The sequence below is a fragment of the Crinia signifera genome, chromosome 19, assembly GCF_055691185.1.
Source record: "Crinia signifera chromosome 19, ASM5569118v1, whole genome shotgun sequence".
Lineage (NCBI taxonomy): Eukaryota > Metazoa > Chordata > Amphibia > Anura > Myobatrachidae > Crinia > Crinia signifera.
In genome coordinates, this window is record NC_139226.1 from 71582290 (window position 1) to 71608603 (window position 26314).

At 42.6% G+C, this 26314-nt stretch overlaps 1 protein-coding gene across 5 annotated transcripts in view; it reads left to right on the forward strand.

Annotated features, from left to right (window-relative positions):
- The window catches only part of CCDC30 (coiled-coil domain containing 30), a 502866-nt gene extending 490727 nt beyond the window's left edge, over positions 1-12139 (forward strand). For 4 of the 5 annotated variants that reach the window (XM_083162765.1, XM_083162761.1, XM_083162762.1 and 1 more), the window contains one exon: positions 7088-7240. In XM_083162765.1, coding sequence (XP_083018891.1) covers positions 7088-7225 — 138 coding nt within the window. In that variant the 3' untranslated portion in view covers positions 7226-7240. Of the gene's footprint in view, positions 1-7087; positions 7241-8246; positions 8309-11854 lie in introns of those variants that run through there. The other variant, XM_083162763.1, reaches the window with a different exon arrangement.
- The last annotated feature ends 14175 nt before the right edge of the window (positions 12140-26314 follow it).

A 26314-nucleotide genomic window follows, 5' to 3' on the forward strand; every position in this document is an offset into this window, starting at 1 on the left:
ATTCCTTAAAAAGTGCTCTCGCACTGCTGAGCGCTGCTGGAAGAAATCACGCTACCTTGCAGATTATCTCCATTTCAAATTCATTCTTTACTCCTTCAGCTCTGCCCTTGCTCTGGCCAAGGAATCCTACTTTAAGTCCCTCATCCTTTCCCAATCATCCAATCCCCGCAGGCTCTTCGCCACCTTCAACTCCTTGCTCTCCCCCCCTCCTCCAGCTCTTCCGTCCTCCATCGTAGCCGCTGATTTTGCTACCTACTTTTCAACCAAAATCTCCTCTCTCAGGACTGCCATCACTGCTGCCATGACCTCACCCTCTCCCTCCTCCCCTCCTACATCTCCACTCCCCTCCTTCCAACCCCTGTCCTCATTTTACCCCACCACTGCTGCTGAAGTCCACTCTATCCTTCAATCCGCTTCTCCCTCCACCTGCCCGCTCGATCCTATCCCCTCCAATATTATCCATCGTCTCAGTCCGTCAGTCTGCTCTCACCTGGCTCACCTCTTTAATCTTTCCCTATCCTCTGGGATCTTCCCTTCCTCCTTCAAATACGCTCTTGCCTCCACAATTCTCAAAAAAACAAATCTGGACCCCAACTCTCCATCCAACTACAGGCCCATCTCCCTCCTCCCTTTTGCCTCCAAGCTCCTAGAACGTCTGACCTATAATCGTCTCCTAAGCCACCTTACTGCTAACTCCATTCTAGACCCCCTCCAATCCGGGTTCCGCCCTTTACATAACACTGAAACTGCCCTGACCAAAGTCACTAACGATCTACTATCGGCTAAATCCAAAGGCCTCTTTATCCTCATCCAGCTTGATCTGTCGGCTGCCTTTGACACTGTTGACCACCCTCTCCTGCTCAACACCCTCCGCTCTTTTGGCATCACTGGCACGGTCTTCTCCTGGTTCACCTCATACCTCTCCGATCGCTCCTTCTCCGTCTCCACTCCGAGCTCCTCCTCTCCTACTACTCCGCAGTCGGTGTTCCCCAAGGGTCAGTCCTTGGCCCTCTCCTCTTCTCCCTCTACACCACCTCTCTGGGCACCCTCATCAGCTCCTATGGTTTTCATTACCACCTTTATGCTGATGATACCCTAATCTATGTCTCCTCCCCCGACTTATCCCCATCACTCCTGTCCAAGGTCTCCGAATGCCTCACGGCCATCTCAGCCTGGATGACCCAACGCTTCCTGAAACTAAACATGGCTAAAACTGAACTTCTAATCTTCCATCCCCTGAACATCCCCTCTTCTCCCACTATCTCCATCAGCATTGGTGAAACCGATATCACGTCCACCGACCAAACGCGCTGCCTCGGTGTCATCATTGACTCCTCCCTCTCTTTCACCCCCCACATTCGTGCTCTCTCACAGTCTTGCCGCTTTCACCTACGCAACATCTCACGCATCAGACCATTCCTCTCCACTGACGCGACCAAAATTCTCATTCACTCTCTTGTCATCTCCCGCCTTGACTACTGCAACATCCTTCTCTCTGGGCTACCTCTCACCCGCCTTGCACCTCTCCAATCCATTCTTAACGCTGCTGCTAGGCTCATCTTCCTCTCCCGTCGCTCTACCTCCGGCTACCCCCTCTGTCTATCTCTTCACTGGCTCCCCATTCCTTTCCGAGTTCTCTTTAAACTCCTCACCACCACCTACAAGGCTCTCTCCTCCTCCACAGCTCCCTACCTCTCTTCACTGATCTCTATCCACACTCCCTCCCGTCCTCTTCGCTCCATCTCTGACCGCCGACTGACCTCTCACCTAATAACCTCCTCCCACTCCCGTGTCCAAGACTTCTCTCGTGCTGCCCCCCTGCACTGGAACAACCTCCCGCCACCCATCAGGCTATCTGATTCCCTTACCTCCTTCAAGCGCTCCCTCAAAACCCACTTTTTTCGACTAGCCTATCCCTCCTCCTAACCTCTTTTGATCCTGCCTCCGTTTCCCTCCGTTCCTACTTATCCTATTGTATTTCGTTCGTCCACCCACCTATTTTTAGTATGTTAACTCTTATGAGTAGGGTCCTCCTTCCTCACATACTCACCCTACCTCATTACCTCACCTGTGCTCCTGTCCTGTTCTGTCCTATTCTCTACGTCATCTTCAGTCTCCTCGACAATTTTGACAACTACTTCTGAACTGATGCTGATTTTAGTTCTACCAGCTATACCCCTATTTATACTGTATTTTTCAACACACCCTGTACGTTACCTTGTAATTAGTTTTTTTTTGTTTGCTATGTACGGCGCTGCGGACACTTTATAAATAAACGTACTACTACTACTACTACAACGACTGTCAGTACAGCAACCGTTTCTGTTACCTCCCAGACCGGACCTGCTCAGTCAAGGGCCCTTCTTGCAGCCGGATCTGGTGAGCATGTCTTTTCAGTGTGGTGCTTGAGTCTGACATTCTGAAGCAAAATGTTTTTTTCTAAGAGGGTGATTCACACCATGCTTAGGGCTCAAAAACCAGCTTCTGCCATACTTCTCCTGGTGTGTGTCACGTCACTATAATATAAAGATTTTCAAAACAGCAAGACTCCTTGCCTTTCTTCAGAGAGGTTTGGACCTAGGCCTGAGACTTGCTTCATTAAAAGGGAATATCTCTGCTCTATCTGGTTTCAACATATATTGAATTTATACCAGGCATACGTACTTTCCTCCAAGGAGTGATACGTATTCAACTTCCATATGTGCTGCCAATGGCCCCGTGGAAGCTATCCATGGTCCTGCAGGCTTTAGGAAAACATCCCTTTAAACCGTTACAAACAGTGGATTTCAAGTGCTTCACGGCAAAGACCATTTTCTTGTTGGCCATCATGTATCTGACCTGGCTGCTCTCTCATGTCACTCGCCTTTTCTCATTTTCCACCCTGGCAGGGCGGTTCTGAGAACCAGGTCTACACACCTTCCTAAAATTTCAGATCCTAAAAGATCCATGTGAACCAGGAAATTGTCGGTGGATCTATCTCCAACTGGACGTCCTTTGGATGTAATTAGAGCTCTAACTACACATGTAGATCGTACAGCTTCTATATGGAAGTCAGATGCATTATTTGTGCTATACAGTTTTTACAAAAGATGCTGGCCAGCGAATAAACAAACTGTGGCTCGCTGGATATGACTTGTCATTCAGCATGCTTACGAACATTCCTGGTTTCTATACATGCACATTCTACCAGGTCGGTTGGTCCGTCATGGGCGGCGTGCCTTGGTGCGTCCGCTGAATAATTGTGCAAGGCTGCAACATGGTCACCTGTTTATACGTTCACTCGATTTTAGGCTATTGACACGTTTGCCTTCCTTTGGTCGTCAGGTTCTTCTGACCTCTCAGGCTAGTACCCTCCCTTGAGTACTGCTATTGAACATCCCCAGTGTTACCCCTGTGGGACCCATGAATCCCGAAGAATAAAACAGGTTAAGGTAAACTTACAGGGGTTTTATTTACCAAGGTAAAAGGTAACTGGGCGCTGTATATGTGATGCCTCCAATAGATGTGTATGAGCTGCTGCCAGATAGTGGTTATAGTGGACCACAAATGTGTGACAAATGGAAAACAAAAGATTGGCAGCGCTAAATGATACAACCTATCGGGATTGCCTTAATATTAAACATTTATTTTACATAAAATGACATAAAAATCAACAATAATAAAAAATGCATAAAAGTTCTATTGCCCCTCACTGGTGTTTTGCTTGTGTATTTAGGCTGGTATTAATAAAGTGTCTCTTCAAAGGTTGCTGGAATATAATTGGTTCAATCTCACCACTTTGGACTACTGGGAGTCTTTCCGGGCTTGGGTCCGTTGTCCTCACTAGTTGTGCGGTGTCAATTTGTTTTGGATGCCGCTGGAGGGCCTTGGGGAGCTTTCCCAGCACACGTGCAGTCCTTGGATAATGTTTTGTGGCCAGATGCCAGCAAGGAAACCTTTTCCAGATAAAATTCCTTTGAGTGGAGACAGCAGTTTAAACTGTCATTTCACCCATCACCAGGGTTGAGGGTGCAATCTGTAGGTACCCACAGCTGGGAAAGCTCCCCAAGGCCCTTGACACTCCTCCAGCGGCATCCAAAACAAATTGACACCGCACAACTAGTGAGGACAACGGACCCAAGCCCGGAAAGACTCCCAGTAGTCCAAAGTGGTGAGATTGAACCAATTATATTCCAGCAACCTTTAAAGAGACACTTTATTAATACCAGCCTAAATACACCAGGAAAACACCAGTGAGGGGCAATAGAACTTTTATGCATTTTTATTATTGTTGATTTTTATGTCATTTTATGTAAAATAAATGTTTAATATTAAGGCAATCCCGATAGGTTGTATCATTTAGCGCTGCCAATATTTTGTTTTCCATAAGGTAAACTTACCTTTGGTTAACGCTTTCTTCGAGGTTCATGGGGCCCACAGGACGCCCACCCTTATAGGCCTGAGGTATTCCTTGTGGTATATCAAGATGTGATTTAAGCGACCTTGGTCACTGCTTCCCTCACTCTGTCTATGTATAAGTGTGCTGGTATGTTCATCACTTGTCTTCTTCCTTCTCCGCTTCCTGCAATTGGCTGGTTAAAAAAACTGAGGAGCTGAGCATGGAGGCTGGGTTATAGGGGAGAGGAGCCATGCATCCTGGGAATCCTAAAAGCTCATACAAAGTGGATAGGGGTTTGGGGGGTTCTGCACACAAAAAACGGGGAATTAATGCCCTCTATTTGATGGGCAATCTACCACTGTATGTTGGTTCACAACAGTGGGGGTGCTATCCCAAACATTGGCATACAAAGTCACAAAAGAGAAGAAGAGTTTGTATGGATGCACTCCTTACTGGACAATCAAAGAAAATATAATTGGTTTTTATTCCTTTTCAAATATTGTTAAAAAATGTGGGGGTTCCTTTTATCTTTATTAGGACCTGGATGGATAAGGATACCACCACATGTAGCGAAATAAGAGGTTAAAAGAATTTTTTACATTAATCAACAAACAGTGTTTTTTAAGAGAGAAAAATGTGATTAAAGATTTTTAAAAGTGTAGGTAGATACGAATGTTGGTGCTAGTATTCTGACATGAGTTGGGGTGTATTCCCCACTAGAGTCCTTACATATATTGTCAAATCTGTACCAATAAAGAATTATTTACCACACTTATTTATTTATTTTTGCCTTATAGGGGCTTTCCCAGGTGTGATGGATTGAATGCTCTAGGATGTATTTGTGTAGTATTCCACACGTAAGAGGTCCCTGGATACAGTTACTAGGAATTAGGGGTAAATTCCCCACACGCCGTAGAGGTATAAGAACCCAATGTGTGTTCACAAAGGACGTTTTTTAGGGGGTGGGTTCCCCACAGGTATCCCCCAGCAAGATACAGTTTGTGCAAATTAGGGGTAGATTCCCCACTAGGGTTTTACCGGACAGTCACAATTTAGTACATTTCCCGGACAGTCAACGTATCTAATATTAGTTCACCTATATAGGTCGGTCAACTCCTAGAATACTATGCAGGGGCATACTTGGTGTATATGCCTAAATATGGTTGGTCAAGTTTTTAGGGGTAAATTCCCCATACGGGTTTTTCAACAGCGTTGGTAAGTGTTAGGGGTGAAATTCCCTACTCGTCGTCACTTGGGGTGCCTGGTGTCTATTTCACATTCAGAGGCTATGCATAGATTTAAGGGGTGTATGGGGAATTCACCCCTTAAATTTATGCATAGCCTCTGAATGTGAAATAGACACCAGGCACCCCAAGTGACGACGTGTAGGGAATTTCACCCCTAACACTTACCAACGCTGTTGAAAAACCCGTATGGGGAATTTTCCCCTAAAAACTTGACCAACCATATTTAGGCATATACACTAAGTATCCCCCTGCATAGTATTCTAGGAGTTGACCGACCTATATAGGTGAACTAATATTAGATACGTTGACTGTCCGGGAAATGTACTAAATTGTGACTGTCCGGTAAAACCCTAGTGGGGAATCTACCCCTAATTTGCACAAACTGTATCTTGCTGGGGGATACCTGTGGGGAACCCACCCCCTAAAAAACGTCCTTTGTGAACACACATTGGGTTCTTATACCTCTACGGCGTGTGGGGAATTTACCCCTAATTCCTACTAACTGTATCCAGGGACCTCTTACGTGTGGAATACTACACAAATACATCCTAGAGCATTCAATCCATCACACCTGGGAAAGCCCCTATAAGGCAAAAATAAATAAATACGTGTGGTAAATAATTCTTTATTGGTACAGATTTGACAATATATGTAAGGACTCTAGTGGGGAATACACCCCAACTCATGTCAGAATACTAGCACCAACATTCGTATCTACCTACACTTTTAAAAATCTTTAATCACATTTTTCTCTCTTAAAAAACACTGTTGATTAATGTAAAAAATTATTTTAACCTCTTATTTCGCTACATGCGGTGGTATCCTCAGGGCCGGCCTTAGGCATAGGCCAACTAGGCAATTGCCTAGGGCATTTGGAATGCCTAGGGGCATCAGCAGCTTCTGCTGATTAAAATGATATGCAGCATGCCTATATTCTGTGTGTGAGTGAGGCTGTATCTGCATATGAAATAGTGTATTAATGGAAATCACTGTAACATAGCATTCCGTATGCAGGTACAGCCACAGTCGCACACAGAATATAGGCATGCTGCATATCATTTTAATCAGCAGAAGCTCCTTGTGTGTGCTGGTCATAACAATGCAAATAAGACGAATTTTCAGCAAAAAAGGCACCGAATGGGTGTGCTGGTTCTATTTAAAATATTGCGGGTAGGGACACCAAAATGATGACTGCTATGATGAGGGTTGATGGTGCTGGGAAAGGGGAGACGGAACTAGTGGCAGTGCTAGGGGGCAACAGTCAAAATCTTGCCTAGGGCGTAATTTAGGCTAGGGCCGGCTCTGGGTATCCTTATCCATCCAGGTCCTAATAAAGATAAAAGGAACCCCCACGTTTTTTAACAATATTTGAAAAGGAATAAAAACCAATTATATTTTCTTTGATTGTCCAGTAAGGAGTGCATCCATACAAACTCTTCTTCTCTTTTGTGAATCCTAAAAGCTCTGCAGATTGGTGCCCGGTCCTCTGGATCTATCTACAGCCCCCAATGTTAACCCTGTGGGTCCCATGAACCTCAAAGAAAGGGAGTTCACCAAATGCAAGTCTACCATAACGCTCGTTTTTTTCGCCACCGAGTAAGAGAGGCGGAGAAACGCGTACTTGGAGCCCGCTCTAGCCACATAGACAACCAGCCGACTGGTCATCCAGACATCCAATCTGATTATACAATTTTGGATTACAAATATCCCAGTGGGGATCTGGATACTGTGGGAAACAAGCACCTGGAGCCGATCCTCCCCCAACAGGGAGTGAGCTACTACAGCAGCATCTATAGGCTCAGATATAGGACTTGGTGACCTGCACCCAGTGCAGCACGAAGTGCTGATCACAAGGAGGACTGGTAACTATTTGCTCAAAAACAAACAAATGTTATTGCCTCATATATATACAATGTATATGCAGATACAAGCCTCATAGCCAGCCCATGCCTTATATGTTTTATGTTGTATGTCTTGTATGTCTCTTTTGAGTGTAATACTGTGTATGTAATGTGTAATTTTATAAAATGTATTATGATCTGACACCCAAGTAAAAATATTTTGTACTTTCCCATATTAGACTGGGTTTCTAATTATTGAGTGTGGCAGCGCTACTGAGTGGGGATATCATCTCCACACACACTATGGTTATGGGACCCCCACGACAAAAAAATTACAATAAACCACACACTCCCGGTGCTAAAAAAATCACACATTCCTGTTTCTAAAAAGTGTGCCAGAAATTGCAAGTGATTTCTGACTTGGTCTATAAAATTGCACACTTACAAAGCAAAAATGTGCAATCTGAAGGGGTGGAATGATAAAATTTGTTCTAAATTACATTATTGTAGCCCCACCTCCAGAATCTCTGTTTTCTCTGCACTGCATTGCGGGGTAGAGCTATGATGATATTGTGGCGGTATTGCCACCATGCCCCCCACATAGCCCACCTTTGTGGCCTATGGAGGAGGGGTCAGCAATGTGTCCTTATATATAAAAAAAAGTATGAATTGAGACCCATTTTGTTATTCAAATTACCTTTTACTGTATACAGTATTCAAATGAACTTCCTTTCCATTTAGAATAGAAGCGCTTTCAGATTTATTTTTCATATCTCGCAGGATATTACAAAGATGATACCTTCTGAGTGTTTTCTGAGACCAGATCCAGTATTAAATGAGAGGTAAGAGCACTATGGTGGTGACACTTTAAATAGTGTGTTGGTTTTAGCACTAATGGCACTAGTGTATAACTTAAAACCTATCATTTGAAAGAAATGAATGTATGATTTTTCTGCACCCTGTTCTGATGGAGCCTGCAGCCCCCCACAGCCCCCACTCGCCCCTGCCACTATCCCTGAAGTGGAGACAGGCTGGGAATCCGCTCTCCGCCACCAAGTGACAGGGATGCGTGAGCGTTCTCGTCAGATGGAGTGCCTCCCCGCCAGTCTGCGCCAGTTCGGGGAATCTGGGAGGCGCTCCATCTGTACTCTCATTGGGGTATATTCAATGCCATGGTTTGGCAAGCTATGACGGCGAGCAGCGCCTATTGCTAGCCATCATAGCCCAGCCTCGATATTCATCCCAACCTCTGCTCTCGCCGTTTCCACCTCGCTGTTTCTACAAAGTGAGGTGGAAACGGCGAGTGCGTCCATCAAAACGGCGATGCTATATTCAGCGGCTTGCTGCATTTGCGGCGAACCTCACCGTTTGAGGAAGTCCTCGCTTAGGGTGAGCGCCTGGTGAGGAGTACTTGTTTTCGGCAATCCTTATCGAAAATAAGCTAACCTCGCCATAAAAAACCCCTTGCTGGCCACATTGAATATACCTAATTGTTGCAGCAGAATTCAATGTTTGGGCTGTGGAGTGTTGTAAAGTGGGCGTGTTGGCAAAACCGGCCATGAATTCAAAAATCCGTATCCGTTTCTGACAAAACATAGCTGACTTGTTTTAAAGTCAGACGTTTTGTCGGAATTTGCCTTAAAGGCTGTCAGAAATGGCAGCATTGAATTGGCGGCGGAAATAACGGCCGAGATTGAATACCCTCCTAAATGGGAAAAAAGTTTATTTAACCCTTTCAAATCCAACACCACCTAGTCAGGCTCAACAATTAGAAAAAATTACAATTAATTTAAACATTTAAACCAGACTAATCAAGAACAGACCCTTGTTTCGCCACAAGAGTTTAAAATACTTTACTTCAGCCCACTAAAGTATTTTGCTTACAAGATCCCCTGATGGATAGGGGATGGGGAAAATATGGAGTACAGTTGTGAGCTGTCTTATGTTGATCTTTACAATTAGACCAATAGAGCCTTATAATATCTTTTCCAAAGTATACAGAATAAAGTCCATAAGTTTAAATATTTATTAAAAAGTCTCTTATTTCAAGCATTGATAGCAGTTTTTCAGATTGTTTTGAGGTTTATTGAGAAGTTTCAAACATTTGGAAAAAGTAGACAAATAACCAACGCATTTTACCCCTTACCGGGACTTCATTAGGGGTTTTGCTAAAAATTAACATAAAAAGATACATATACATTAAATAAATATTTTCAAAGAAGTTGTACAGTATATTAAGGCATCTCTTCAAACGGACTTCGTTCTAACATGCTAATACAATGATTGATTTGGCTCATTTGTTATGATTAGTTGACAAAAAAAACAAAAGGAGGGACTACAAAGGTGAAGGTGGGAACAGGTGGACAGGAACAGAACAAAAGACAAATGCTGCACACTTGTTAGAGCATTTGATTACATTCCTAATTACAAGAATTATTTCAGACCACTTACACAAGTGTGTATTCAAGGTGGTAATTGGATCCTGGCGATTTTTGAGGTGCCTAATGAAGAATGATACATGAAACATTTTTCCAACAATCATATACCTCACAGGTCTTCAACCTGTGGCCCTCCAGATGTTGTGGAACTACATATCCCAGCATGCCCTGAGGGTTTTTTAGCATGCTCCTATAGGAAAAATGTGGCAATGCATGTTGGAACATGTAGTTTCACAACATCTGGAGGGCCATAGGTTGAAGACCCATGCTATACCTTATGTCTCACATCAAAATTAAGCACAAGGGCTAGATTACCCTTATTCTAAAATTTAGATATTTTATTTATGTACCTGAAGTACATAGGTATATTACTTATCCTTCATATACAGTATACCAGGGAAAATGTGAATAGTATCCCCTATTTTCTTCTTCTATTGGGTTTGAATGGGCCCACTAGACAGGAGGCAGTTTTTTTAAGTGCCTGTTTCATATGAATTCAGTGGTGTTATTTTCTATAATTAAGATGTGAAATAATATCTGGAATTTATAGGCTAGTGAAAATGGTTTATTACTTACAGTGTCACTCCAAGTCCTTAGTTTGGACAGTGAGTTGGTGAATTATTATTATTACAATTTTATTTATAAGGCGCCACAAGTGTTTTGCAGCGCCGTACAAAGGAACAGTACAGGGAGACAAAACTTGGCATTACATTGATTAAATAACAAAAATAGAGTACAAATAAAGAGCACCACAGTTCAATACACATTACAGCGTAAAGATAAGTAGTGAGGACTCAAATTAACATACAACTAGAGGCTTGAGGCCAATGATGGAGATGAGTATGCTGACAAAGATGGTCACTGAGTGTTTGAGTATAGGAGAGCTGTGAGTGAAATGTGAAGAGAAGAGGGCTTTGACAACAGGAGGGAAGAGGGCCCTGCTCGGAGGAGCTTACAATCCAGTAGGAAGGGGAGACAGACAGATTATAAGAGGTGCAAGCAATTGGGTGGTGCCTAGATGGAGTGAGTGAGACCTCTCACCCTTCGTATATATTCATACCTACATATAAAGAAGTTGTTGGTATAATGGTTCAAAATAGGACTATCATGCCCCCCCCCCCCCCCCCCCCCGGGAGCCATATCCCCTGTAGATTAGTGTACATACCTTTCATTAGTTTAAAATACTAATATAGACGGCTTTATATGATCGTAATAGACCCAGTATACGGTTTTGATAGATCCAGGGGATATTCCCGATCAATTTCTCTGTCTAGATAAAACATAAATAATACTTACTGGGATTCTTCTCTATGAATACAGTTTGAACATTTCTTGTATTAGGGTCAAAGGTGTGTACATACCTTACTCAAAATATAAAAGCAATATATTTAATACAGAGTCAGAGACTGTCCAGGAGGCGTTCTCCCTGATTAATGCAAAGAGGTATTATGAAGCCTTGTTCATGGAAATAGTCATAATTAGTCAATTACAATATTTGTTAAATATTCTATATTTTAGTGAATGTACATGTTATTTAGTAGTTATACTGAATAAAAAGCAGAGTTTAGTCATTATAAAAAACTCCTACTGAGTTCACAAGTCCCATTAATTGATTTTAATACATTAATAATACAGCTTCCTCTCAGTAGCATATTTTGAGAATGCAAAGTTTGGCATACTCTAAGTACTTCCCCAATTGAGGTGGCTTACCTTTTTAGAGCTGTGTTCTGGTCAACAGCTCTGAATGAATGAGGCTGCCCTGCTCTCTGGTTCTGGTTTAAGTAGGGCTAATTGATGACATCACTTCCTCCAGCTTCATCCATTTAAACCGGACTGTTTGAATTTTAAATTGGAATGCAAACAGTTAAAGATATTTAATTATGTTTTTTGGTTTTTTTTACATGATGTGTTCCAAGAATGTAAGTGCTGTTATTTTTTTTATCATCACAGAGGGTTGGAAACTTGAATTATTACTATTTTTGAAGTGAGAAAGAAGAAAAAGGATTCCTACTAAGGGGCACTCAGGACTGGATAGCATTGCTATTTAGCATTTATTTGCCAGGTTTTCTTTCAATATGGTGTCCGAAGAAAAATGTTAAAATAAAATGTAACTTTTATTGGTTATTAATTAAAACTGCAAAATATGGTTAAATAATTATTTTACATGCAAACAAGTGCAATAACAAGTGAAAATAAATAAAAAATAAAGCTGGTTGTGATCACTAATGAAGTGTAGTTCTATGACTTCAATGTTGGAGATGTGGCAGTTTCAGTGTCACTTCACATATATTATTTTATTATTCTGTTTGTTAACCATAAAATGTATTAGGGCAGTGGTTCCCAAACTTTTTAAATCGTGGCACCCTAGAGAATCAGAATTTTTTTCACGGCACCCCTAGACAAAATTTTTCTTATTCTGTAAATTGTTTTGTATGTCAGGTTTATTTATGGGTGAGGGACGGGATTAGCTTCAGTTTGTCCACATATTTTATTATTGGCAGCCCATCAGCAATGCTTTTGCCTTTTACATTGATCACAAATAATTTAAATTGGCATTGGACCACCAATCCAAGGCACCCCTGCAAGTGTCCTGAGGCACCCCAGGGAGCCACGGTGCACAGTTTGGGAACCACTGTATTAGGGGTTAACCAATCTCTCACCTCACCACTGTGTAGCACTATAATGTATGTCTAAAGTTTTACTTCTGGATGCTGAGACACTGTTGCACTGCTGTTGTGTTGTACAGAATTAATTAGATACTATTCTGCAAAAGTATCTTTTTAATGTAACTAATGTGTGCTAGGAGCTGCCAACAGTGATTTATACCACTTTTACACCAAAACTGCCAGGTCGCACCTGGGTTTTTGGACTCGGATGTGACCCGGCAGTTGTTCCCTTTTACACCGGCGTCCCCTGGCATTATGCTGGGTAGGGGACTCCGGTGATGACATCATCTCCAAGCGCTGGGAAACCTGCCGACCGACACCTCTGCAATGCCGCCTGACACCCCCGCAACGCCGATTGACACGCTGGGGACAAGCCTAGCACCCAGGTAAGCTGCTGGGCTGCCCTCAGCCTCCGTGTGCCCCCAGCCTCCATCCATGAGGTGAATGGATGCCACACACAGGCATCCTTTCACCTCTGCTGCTGTCTGCATAGTACCAAGTGAGAGATTTGGTAACAGATCTCCAGCTTTTGAAATCAATTTTGCAGTGTGATTGCCGCTTTAAAGTAAATGGAGATTTCTTACCATACAGTATCTCTCACTTTCTGAATCTCTCATCCTAATAAATTTCCCCCACTGTGTCTTTATTAATACATGTGAATCCTCTATTGTCAATCACCCAGTGGCACATTGAATCTTATTTTACATTTGGTATAATTAAGTAAATCAATGGAGCACCACATTTATTATTGGATCTAGAATGCTGTCAGCCATGAATGGCCATCACAAGGGAGGTTGCCCGGAAACCCCCTCCTCTTGGCAAGTGTCTTAAAGTATTACAACAATAGCACTGGTATTGCTGGGAGAGCTGTCAGGGAAGGGTTCCTTTAGCAACCAGAGGAATACCCACTCTGGCAGGGAGGGTAATTCAGAGAGGAAGGGCCCAAGGCAGATAGTGGTGGTAGAGGATTCAATTATTAGGAAAGTTGATAGGGCAATCTGTTATCGGGACCACAATAGGCATACAGTCTGTCTCCCGGGTGCTCGGGTACATCATACCGCGGACTGGATGGACAGATTATTGGGAGGGGCTGCATGTTGGCATCAATGACAAAGTCAGTGGTAGATGGTATGTCCTCAAAAAAGACTTTAGCAATAAATTTAAGACAAGGACATCTAAGGTAATAATCTTAGAAATATTGCCTGTGCCACGAGCTAGCCCAGGGAGACAGAGGGAGGTTGACGTGTGGCCCAAAGACTGGTGCAGGAGGTAGGGATTTGAGTTCCTAGAAAACTGGGCGGACTGCTCGGTCAGACGCCATCTCTTTTGCCACAACGGATTGCACCTGAACAATTAGGGGGCAGAGGTGCTTGGTGGTAGAATGGTTGGAAGGCTTGAGGAGATTTTAAACTTGGCGTGTGGGGGAAGGGTATAGTAAGAAAGCTTAAACCAATAAATGAGTGTAAAATAGAGGGCAAAGACAGCTACATTGTGGAGGAAGCAAGGGTAAGGGAGGAAAAAGGGAACAAGGTATATGAAAAGTGTATGAGAGACACACAGCCAAGTACAAATATTGTCCATGATACTGATTTATCGTTTTAGGAACCTTCTTCAACTGTAACAGGCAACATGACAAGGGCAAAGGAGAAACGAGATCTGAAATGCCTTTATCTGAATGCTATTAGTTTAATTGGTAAAATTGGGGAACTAGAGACCCTAGTTTTGGAGGAAGATTACTGAAACTTGGTGGGATAAATCACATGAGTGGAAGGCTAACATAGAAGGTTATAGTCTGTTTAGAAAGAACAGATTAGGCAGAAGGGGAGGGGGGAATGTTTATATATAAACCATCCTTAAAACCATACATTAGGGAAGACATATACGAGAGCACAATGGAGTCAGAAGCATCGGTATGGGTAGAAATCACAGGTAATATGAAAGGGCTAAAAACTTATAGTAGGAACATATTATAAGCCACCTAACATAAATACAGAGGAAAAAGACCTATTGGTACAGGTGGGAAAAGCGGCCAGCTTTGGGGACATTATTATTATGGGTGACTTTTAGCTACCCAGAAATAGGTCAACTAGTACCACTAAGGGAAATGTTTTATTGGATGCCCTAAATTACCACTATTTGTATCAATTTATTGAAAGTCCACCCTGAAATAACAATATCCTGGATCTATTGATAAGCAACAATGTGGACATTCTTACTAACATAACCATAAGAGAGATATTGGGAAACAGTGATCACATTATGATCACATTTGTTTAAATGTTAACAAAAATAATTATATTGGAGAAATTAGGTCCTTAAATTTCAGAAAAGCAAACTTTGGTAAGTTTGAGGAGTCCTTAAAGTATATAAACTGGAAGGAATTATTTAGAGGTATGGATACTACTAAAAGTTGGCAAACTTAAAAAAAAATACTGCTGGAGGGCACTGATAAATTTATTCCTAGAGTAAATAAAATAACAAAATGTCAAAACGAAACTTGTGTGGCTTAACAGCAAATTCAAATTTGAAATAGCTAAAAAAAGGGGGGCATTCAAAGTGTTTAAACAAGATGGGACTTCCAAATCATTTTTCGCATGTAAAGAATGTAATAAGAAATGTAAAAATACAATCAAGATGGCTAAATTAGAGACTGAATGTAAAATAGCCGCAGATAGCAAATCTAATCCCAAAAACTTCTACAGTTATATAAACGGGAAATGGTTAAGGAAGGAAAATATTGGCCCACTACAAAATAAGCAGGCTACCCCTAGTAATAGAAGGAAAAGAGAAAGTGGAATTATTCAATTATTTTTATGCTTCAGTATTTACAAGGGTAGAATCTTCTGAAGATCTCCCACAGATTAAATGCTCAGCTCTTGATTGCTACAAACCTGTATGCTTGAGTGAGGAAATAGTCAAAAATAGATTACCTAGATTGAACCTAAATAGTAACAAATCTCCTGGCCTGGACGAAATACACCCTAGGATACTAAAATAATTGAGTTCTGTCATAGCATTACCATTTTATCTGATATTCGAGGAATCAATAAACTTGAGGACAGTACCAAGGGACTGGTGCATAGCTAACGTAGTACCAATATGGAAGAAAGGTAGCAAAACTAACCCTGACAATTATAGACCGGTCAGCCTATTAGAAGGAATAATAAGAGATAGTATCCAAAATTTCTAAAACAGGAGAAAATGATCAGTAAGACTCAGCATGGGTTCGTTAAAAATAGATCATGTCAGACTAATTTAATGAATCAGTAGGGGGCTGGACTTAGGGAAGTCTGGTGGTGTAATAATGCTTGATTTCGCTAAAGCTTTTGACATGGTGATAAAAGGTTATTAATGAAACTAGGTAAATTTAGGGTTAGGAGATAAAAAATTTAATTGGATTAAAAAATGGTTGCACAGTCGGGGACAGAGTGGTGGTAAATGGTAGACATTCCAGCTGGGGTAAGGTCCAAAGTGGAGTCCTGCAAGGTTCAATATTGGGACCCACCTTGTTTTATATTCATTAATGATAGTGGAAGGGACATAGTGAATAAATTGCCATATTTGCGGATGACATGAAATTGAGTAAGGAAATTAACTCAGGAGAGGATGTGGAAACACTACAAAGTTACTTAAATATACTGGAGAGGTGGGCGGAAAGGTGGAAAATGCAGTTTAACATTGATAAATGTAAAGTTATTCATTATGGGAACAAAAATGAACAAGCTACTTATAGGCTAAATGGAGTTATTATAGGGAATTCTGCTGTAGAGAAGGACTTGGGGGTCATCATAGATGAAAAATGCTTTTGTGAAATAATGAGAGGTTAAAACAAGACATACATATCACACATACATATAAAGTGAAGTGCTTGTGCACTTAGGTAGTAAGAAAGTGTGTTGGTAAAGATTAAAAGGTGTTCACTGGACGTGTTACTTGTACCTAATTTAAGCTGTATTAGAACTGTGGTGGATTCTCATTGGTAGTAGTGGGAGGCTGTATCAATGTTAGATTTTAGCAGCTCTTCGTCCTTGCTCCAAGAGATGATATTTGGGTAGGAGGCTGCCTGATTTTAATCATATACAGTATTCAACACAGTGTTGCTTTTTTAGATGTTAATTGGTACTCTGTTATGGAGTGATGGTTTCACTTGGTGTCTGTTGTGACACTCCTTCCAAGTGATGTTTTTATTATTTATATTCTGCTAAATTGCAGTTAAATCACTACACATACAGGTGTTAGTTAGCCACTTTTTGTTCGTTGCCTTGTGCAGGCTCAGTGTGATTTGTGTTGTTATTGGGGGATTTTCTTATCGTCCTATAACCTGCCCAAATTTTAGGATCGTGGTCTCTGCATTTATTATATGCAGGCCAGGTCCATGATCAGGTTGGATTTATTCTTTTCCTCTATACCGGCTATTGGTAGGAGACAGTTTGATATTCAATCCAACAGAGTAATTATTTTTCTTTTACAGTATCAACTGCAATTATATTTGCTGTGTATTTATAGTAGCAGCTGGCCTCCTTTTCATTTATTGCCTTATTTGGCTTTATGTGGCATGCACTTTGGTTGGGGGATTCATGTATGTTTGAGGTTGATAGCCACTTCTTGGTATTCTACTGCCATCTAGTGGCTTTGTGGTAGCAAATACCAGTGTTGGCTTCCTCTAGCAATCTTGGCTTCAGGGGCGTAGATACAGTAAGGCAGCCCCCGCCACTGCTTGGGGGAGCGGGGGCTGCGTGGGCGCTGGGTGCGGGTATCCGCCCGGCTGCTGGAGAACTGAGTGATTGTGTATCACGGCCACATGCCGCTGCCCGTGCGCTCGCTGATCACAGACGAATCGGCGCGGGCACGGCCAAGACTGTGTCTGTCAGTAAAAAAAAAAAACACATTATTTGAAGGGCGGGTGGGTTGTCCAATGGGAGGGAGTGCATGCGTGCGGGCTGTCCATCCAATGGGAGGGAGGGCAGGCGAGGGCAGTGCATGGACGAGCTGATCGTGACCCCCGTATCTGCCTGACAGGCAAGGAGTGGGAGCTGCTGGTTAGCTGGAGGCATGAGCGGCCCCATCTCCCATTGCTGCTACCGACCAGTCACCTAACAGGTGAGCTTCTGCTCTGCCCCCTCTGTTGTTTCTTGTCGTCCGGGCTGCCCTCACTCCCCTCACCGACCTAAGGGCATAAGGGTGAAGGACGAGCGCAGACCACCCGCACACTGCACATGAGCCAGGGCTGTGCTGTACAGTACAGCGCTGTGCAGCTGATGATGGCCTGTGACTGTGTACAGCCCAGGCAGTTCATTTTGTAAAATGTTCCAGGCACAGGGGGGGGGGGGCGCCAGAAACTTTTTTGGCAGGGGGGCGCAAAATTTCTAGTTACGCCACTGCTTGGCTTCCTCTATTTGTGGAGCATTTGGGCTAAATTTATCAACTGTACTTTATCCCCATCTAGTGGTTAGTGATACAGATTACATGGGTTGTATTCCCTATGTTAGAGCAGTTTTATCACAAAACTTGGTCACCATCTAGTGGTTAGAGATATAAGGTACATGGGTAGGATTCCCCAGTTGATCGCCTATGCTTCAGTCTAAGTATCTGGTGAGTGGTTACTGCACTTGTTTATTGTGTGTAGGCTGAGTCCCACTCTAGTAAGACTGTTCCCCACACTTCCCACCATACACGCATGCACTATTCCAAATTACAGCTAATACAGCATTTCGTATTTCATTAGTTGTACAATCACATTATTTAGGTACAGAGTAGCAGAGGTTGGGTTTTTACACGTGTTTCACATTAAGCTTCTTCAGAACCGCAAGCAGATTGCCTACAGCGTCTCATATTTATGCATTTGTCACTGGCCAATCACAAGCCTTCTGTTGGTCACCTGGTTTGGTTGACCAATCCTAGGGGGCGTTGTTTGGCCTTACTATTGAGGCTACTTCCGACCCACATATTTAGCGTCTCTTAGTCATGTGACCGGCGTCGCCGCGTCATCGCTGGTCACGTGATTTGTTCAGCCAATCGCGGCTTGTTTCTGCCATTGTCCGGAGTTTAGGTCAGTCTAACTACCCCGGAATCTGTATGGGTAGTAGGTTATTATTCTTTTGACCTTTTATAGTACCTTTTTATTCCGTTATCATTCCTTTCATACAGTGTGCTTATACCTCGCACTTGGGTGTATAGCCTGCGCTGAGTAGAGCGCGGTCTGGGCTGGATTTAGTTCTGAACTCTATGGGGTATTTTTACTTATGCATTTGGGTGCTGCCACCCCTCCCTCTGTATGATTTGATTCTCTGGACATGGAATCAGTTGTATTGCCCCGCAGTCTGTATGCCGGGATCTGGTTATTCCCTTTGCACTTGATACCAGGCTGATGGATACATTGTTTGCCTTATGTTTTTATGCAAATTAGGATTTTGATCTTATTTATGATTGTGAGTGTGCCGGGATATAGTTATTCCCCTTGCATTTAATGCCAGGCTGATGGATACAATGTTTGCCTGATGATTTTGGTCTTATTTACAATTGCAAATATTGTAACATGTTGATGTTCATTTTCAAGAGTATGCCTTTGTTTTCTATCAGTATTGGTATTTTTTATCTCGGTGAGGGGGGTTGGTTGTATATCTATGTTCCTCATTAGGGATGTCAATTGGATATTGGTGATAATATGTGAAGATAGTGATCCCATATTACTTTATGGGATATTGTTTAAGTGTGTCCTAAAATGAGAGCGGTATGTGCAAAAAAATTATAATAATTGGTGTTAATGGGGAAGGCTAGGAAGGATGGGGGGGGGGGGAAGGGAGTTGGAGGTCGGTTGGGAATTGGTGGGGTCCGGGGTGAGGGAATTTTAGTGTTGATGATTGGTGCTAGTGATAACTGTTAATATGGGGATTATGTCCCCAATGGTTAATTAGTTAAGACTCATTTTGTAATAATGTTGTCCAATCGGACCATGGATAAGGCTTCTTTCCTCTAGGTGTTCATTTATAGGGGTTGGTTGGTTTTGATTTTAACCCGGATATTATGGTATTTGGGATTTTGGGGAGCTGGTATACTTCAATGTCGATGTTATAGGATATTGTTGATGTTTTTCTTTCTCTCTTTTTTGCAGGTTTTCCATTGTTGGTCAGTTTCTCGTCCAGAGAGTCACTCCCATGTTTGGGCTTTGTCATCACTTGGTGGTCGTATCGAGGGATTTAGGTTTGTGTACTATTTATTCTTCATTTTCTTCTTTTTTCTCGCTTTTCCTTTTTTCTTCCTGGGTTTTCTTGTTGTTTGTCTTATTTATTTTTTGGTTATATCTTTCTGTTATCCTGCTTTAAAGGTTTGGGTCTTCTTTTCTGGGGTATCTCCTTGGATTTTTTTGCATGGTTAGGGACCTTCAATCTATTCCCTTTCTCCCTTCCAGATATTATTAAGTATCATCTTAGTGGTTTTATCTCATACTTGTTATTGGTAGGGAGATGGTCATTGATTTTACACTTGAGTTCTTAATTCAGATGTTCTTCTAATCACACTGATAATTATTGTGGTGTTCAGGTTTTTATTGTAATGATCTTTTGATTACGGAGGCTATAAATAAGATGCATAGCTATTATTTTCATTTAACCCTTTTGGGGTTAGGCAGTTCATCAGGTAAATCATTCTGGTTTCTGATTTCAGTAGTTCTTGATCCAGATCACCTCCTCGAATCCCCAATTTTATGTGTGACATTCCAAAGACTTCCAGGTCTTTTGGGTTGCTATTGTGAAATCTGAGGAAGTGTTTGGCAACTGGCGTTAGTGTTTTAATTTTTTTATGATCAGTGATCGAGTTCCTGATGGATCCTATGTGCTCTAATACCCGGACATTTAGAGCTCTGCTGGTTTTACCCACATAGGATTTTCCGCATGGGCAGCAGTGGTGATATATCACTCCTATGCTAGTGCACGTTATATAGTCGGGTATCGTCCATTGTTTCCCAAACCTATCTGTATATTTCTTGGTGTCTTTCATATACTGACAGGCTTTACATTTGCCACAACTATGTGAGCCTTGTCTTTTGGGTTTGGTGCTAGGTTCCGCGAGATGACTGTGCACTAGGTGGTCTCTGATAGGTATTCGAGCACATATGATCCATCAGGAACTCGATCAGTGATCATAGAAAATTTAAAACACTAACGCCAGTAGCCAAACACTTCCTCAGATTTCACAATAGCAACCCAAAAGACCTGGAAGTCTTTGGAATGTCTGCAATGTCACACATAAAATTGGGGATTCGAGGAGGTGATCTGGATTAAGAACTACTGAAATCAGAAACCAGAATGATTTGCCTGATGAACTGCCTAACCCCAAAAGGGTTAAATGAAAATAATAGCTATGCATCTTATTTATAGCCTCCGTAATCAAAAGATCATTACAATAAAAACCTGAACACCACAATAATTATCAGTGTGATGAGAAGAACATCTGAATTAAGAACTCAAGTGTAAAATCAATGACCATCTCCCTACCAATAACAAGTATGAGATAAAACCACTAAGATGATACTTAATAATATCTGGAAGGGAGAAAGGGAATAGATTGAAGGTCACTAACCATGCAAAAAATCCATAAAATCCAAGGAGACACCCCAGAAAAGAAGACCCAAACCTTTAAAGCAGGATAACAGAAAGATATAACCAAAAAATAAATAAGACAAACAACAAGAAAACCCAGGTAGATAAAAGGAAAAGCGAGAAAGAAGAAGAAAATGAAGAATAAATAGTACACAAACCTAAATCCCTCGATACGACCACTAAGTGACAAAGCCCAGACATGGGAGTGACTCTCTGGACGAGAAACTGACCAACAATGGAAAACCTGCAAAAAACAGAGAAAGAAAAACATCAACAATATCCTATAACATCGACATTGAAGTATACCAGCTCCCCAAAATCCCAAATACCATACTATCCGGGTTAAAATCAAAACCAACCAACCCCTATAAATGAACACCAAGAGGAAAGAAGCCTTATCCATGGTCCGATTGGACAACATTATACCAAAATGAGTCTTACACTAATTAATAACCATTGGGGACATAATCCCCATCTTAACAGTTATCACTAGCACCGATCATCAACACTAAAATTCCCTCACCCCGGACCCCACCAATTCCCAACCAACCTCCAACTCCCTTCCCCCCCCCTTTCCCTTCCCCCCTCCTCACCCCCACAACCCCCCCCCCCCCATCCTTCCTAGCCTTCCCCATTAACACCAATTATTATTATTTTTTGGCACATACAGCTCTCATTTTAGGACACACTTAAACAATATCCCATAAAGTAATAAGGGATCACTATCTTCACATATTATCACCAATATCCAATCGACATCCCTAATGAGGAACATAGATATACAACCAACCCTCCTCACCGAGATAAAAAATACCAATACTGATAGAAAACAAAGGCATACTCTTGAAAATGAACATCAACATGTTACAATATTTGCAATTGTAAATAAGACCAAAATCCTAATCTGCATAAAATCATCAGGCAAACATTGTATCCATCAGCCTGGCATTAAATGCAAGGGGAATAACTATATCCCGGCACACTCACAATCATAAATAAGATCAAAATCCTAATTTGCATAAAAACATAAGGCAAACAATGTATCCATCAGCCTGGTATCAAGTGCAAAGGGAATAACCAGATCCCGGCATACAGACTGCGGGGCAATACAACTGATTCCATGTCCAGAGAATCAAATCATACAGAGGGAGGGGTGGCAGCACCCAAATGCATAAGTAAAAATACCCCATAGAGTTCAGAACTAAATCCAGCCTAGACCGCGCTCTACTCAGCGCAGGCTATACACCCAAGTGCGAGGTATAAGCACACTGTATGAAAGGAATGATAACGGAATAAAAAGGTACTATAAAAGGTCAAAAGAATAATTACCTACTACCCATACAGATTCCGGGGTAGTTAGACTGACCTAAACTCCGGACAATGGCAGAAACAAGCCACGATTGGCTGAACAAATCACATGCTTGCGGTTCTGAAGAAGCTTAATGTGAAACACGTGTAAAAACCCGACCTCTGCTACTCTGTACCTAAATAATGTGATTGTACAACTAATGAAAAATGAAATGCTGTATTAGCTGTAATTTGGAATAGTGCATGCGTGTATGGTGGGGAGTGTGGGGAACAGTCTTACTAGAGTGGGACTCAGCCTACACACAATAAACAAGTGCAGTAACCACTCACCAGATACTTAGACTGAAGCATAGGCGATCAACTGGGGAATCCTACCCATGTACCTTATATCTCTAACCACTAGATGGTGACCAAGTTTTGTGATAAAACTGCTCTAACATAGGGAATACAACCCATGTAATCTGTATCACTAACCACTAGATGGGGATAAAGTACAGTTGATAAATTTAGCCCAAATGCTCCACAAATTGAGGAAGCCAAGATTGCTAGAGGAAGCCAACACTGGTATTTGCTACCACAAAGCCACTAGATGGCAGTAGAATACCAAGAAGTGGCTATCAACCTCAAACATACATGAATCCCCCAACCAAAGTGCATGCCACATAAAGCCAAATAAGGCAATAAATGAAAAGGAGGCCAGCTGCTACTATAAATACACAGCAAATATAATTGCAGTTGATACTGTAAAAGAAAAATAATTACTCTGTTGGATTGAATATCAAACTGTCTCCTACCAATAGCCAGTATAGAGGGAAAGAATAAGTCCAACCTGATCATGGACCTGGCCTGCATATAATAAATGCAGAGACCACGATCCTAAAATTTGGGCAGGTTATAGGACGATAAGAAAATCCCCCAATAACAACACAAATCACACTGAGCCTGCACAAGGCAACAAACAAAAAGTGGCTAACTAACATCTGTATATGTAGTGATTTAACTGCAATTTAGGAGAATATAAATAATAAAAAATCACTTGGGAATGGGGCGTGGCCTGACCGGAGAAGAGGAAAGTTGCACAGATCCAGTGCTCCTGCTCCCTAGCCCTTAAAATTGGCTTCAATCACCCCCTCCAGACCCACTTTTCCCCCTCCGTCCTCACAACAACCCCCTGTCCACCGGGGGACATGATTTAAAACGGCCACGAAATCGGCAGGCCCCATATCCCGGTCTCTGCTGGTTGTGGCCTAGCACCACCACAAGCCGGGACCTCAATTTGTATATCTGCCCGGCGCTTGAGCTCTGCATCGGAGATCGCGGGCAGACGACGCTGTAGACTGCTCCCAGATGCAGGATACCTGCCCGGGGGACCCCTAGTGCTGCCGGATCCCACCCGACCCCACAATCACCTCACCTGCATGGTAAGCAGCACCGCATAAGCCGGCCCGGGTCCCGCATAGTGATAGCGGCGGCCATCTTGGAAATCCAAGGCAGCTACAGACACGCTCCCAGACTGCTCCCAGCCGCATCTCCAAACCCCGGATACCGGGTATATCGTCAAACCGCCGCACTACCCCTCAAACAGGTCAGTCCTGGCAGCCCAGGCTGCTTCTCCTTGTGGAAAATGGGGAAGGTGAGCGGCGGCCATATTGTTTGAGGAAGCTCACACAATACTACAAGGGGACTGGAGGATCTGAAGGTGTCCGCCATATTGGTTGGGGCATAGGTCTCTACCTGCACTCTATTAGCACATATTGGGGCATACAAACCTCATCCTGCTTGTGCCTAAGTCCCCCCTTTAGCCATCAGTTGGTCACATAGTATACACTATGCACTTATGATATATTTTAGGTGCAGTCGGTACCTAGTTTCTACTTCTCAAGACTGCTCTCTGATGGTCCTGGCTAGGGAGCTCCATCTTGTGGGCAGTTGCTTTATTACACCTCTATGCAATTTTTGGAGCCTCTGATTTTGTCACTGATCAAGTTTGGACACTTTGCCATGCACGAATAGTTTGTTTCCATCATCTCCTACCTCCCACATACATTACGGAATGACCTGAGTGCAACTCTCCCTGTGGCTCCGTACGTTTACCACGTGTTTCACATCAACCAGCACATGCTCTTGTATTGCTTATTATGCCTTCTAGGAGAAACAAAACTACTCAGCCTATACCCCAGACTCCTTTCTTCAAGGTAACACCTCACACTTCTCGTTCAAAGAATTTAGATAAGCCCTCGGAAGCTCCAGAACCCCCAGTTACCCCCAAGATGGCAGAGCTTCCCACAGCTACCTCTGGTAACGAAACTTCCGATTCTGCTAAAGACTCGGACGCTCTCACTGTTGGTACCCTGAAAAGCCTCTTTACAGAATTTAAAAATGAAGTTACAGCAGAAATTCGGGCCGCGATTCAAAACTGCCAGCACGCTGTAGATGAACTGGGTAGTCGCACGGAGCAACTTGAGACCAAGATGGAAGAGATGGTTGGTTCTCACAATGGGTTAATTGACTCGTATGATACCCTTGAAGCAGAAGTCAAATCGCTTTGCGATAAGATTGCAGATTTGGAGGACAGGTCCCGTCGTTCTAATATCAAACTGCGGGGAATTCCTGAAAACATCTCAAACAGCAGCCTGCACGATTACGCCATGGACCTGTTCAAGAAGCTCCTCCCTCAGGCCTCAACGGCAGACCTTCTTATTGACAGAATACACAGACTGCCTAAAGCTAGAGCAGCACCCGCTACTGCTCCTAGAGATGTATTAATGAAAATGCATTACTATCATATCAAGGAAGCTCTACTGAAGGCTGCTAGACCATCTGCCTAATCATCTGCCCTGCTAAGCGGACTCCAACTCTTTGGTGACTTATCTGCAGCCACTTTACTCAAAAGACGCTCCTTTCTACCCATTACCTCCGCTCTTAGAAAGGCAAATGTCCCATATCGGTGGGGCTTCCCTACAAAGCTACTGGTCTCTAGAGAAGGATCCACTGTTGTAGTCCTAAACCCTGAGGATGGACAGAAACTTTTAGCTTCATGGAATATTCTCAAAACCGGGCCCGGCTCTCCTTCCCCACGTCGACTTCAGCAGGACTGGTCTACGGTGGGTTGCGGCCTGGCTGGGTAAATAATTCTGCATCTAAAGCTATAATTATAATTGTGCATTTAATGCTATGTTTTATTCTGTGCTCAGTCCATGATGTTTGTATGTGTTGGTTGCCCTTGTCTCATACCTCTAGCTTGTTCCTTTAGGCCACAGCAGGTATATATTGGTTAACCCTACATAAAGTAGTATTTGTTACTAATTACAGTGCTTACGTTTTGGTTCCGCTATGCTACCAATAATTTGCCTTCTGTGCCTAGTTCTTATAATCATTCTCTCAGGGTCTAGTTTAGCCCTACCCTTTTATAAGTTAGAGATGTTTATGCTATCTCCATTGGTCACTACGGACCCACCTACAAGTTTATTTGGTTTTAGGTCACTAATAGATCAGGGCTAGTTTACCCCCCCTTGCTGGGAATTCTACCCCTCTCCCTCCCTTGGGAGGTAGGAGATTGGCCGCTACCCCCCTTGCTCCAAATGTACCCAGCCGCATGCTACTGCTGGCTGGTCTAGATCCCAAGTGGGATCACTCTTTTTTCCCCTTATTTCTTCAATATTGTTTTTGCTTTCGACATTATAGTTTCGGTTTTGCATATAGGTCTGTGTATTTAATCACTTTTTGTGTGTCAGGTCCCTGTTACCCTTGCCTTAATATAGCCTACATCATCCGTCCCTGTGTACTAGATAATGGTTAAAGTAATCTCCTTAAATGTGAAGGGGTTAAACTCCCCCCAG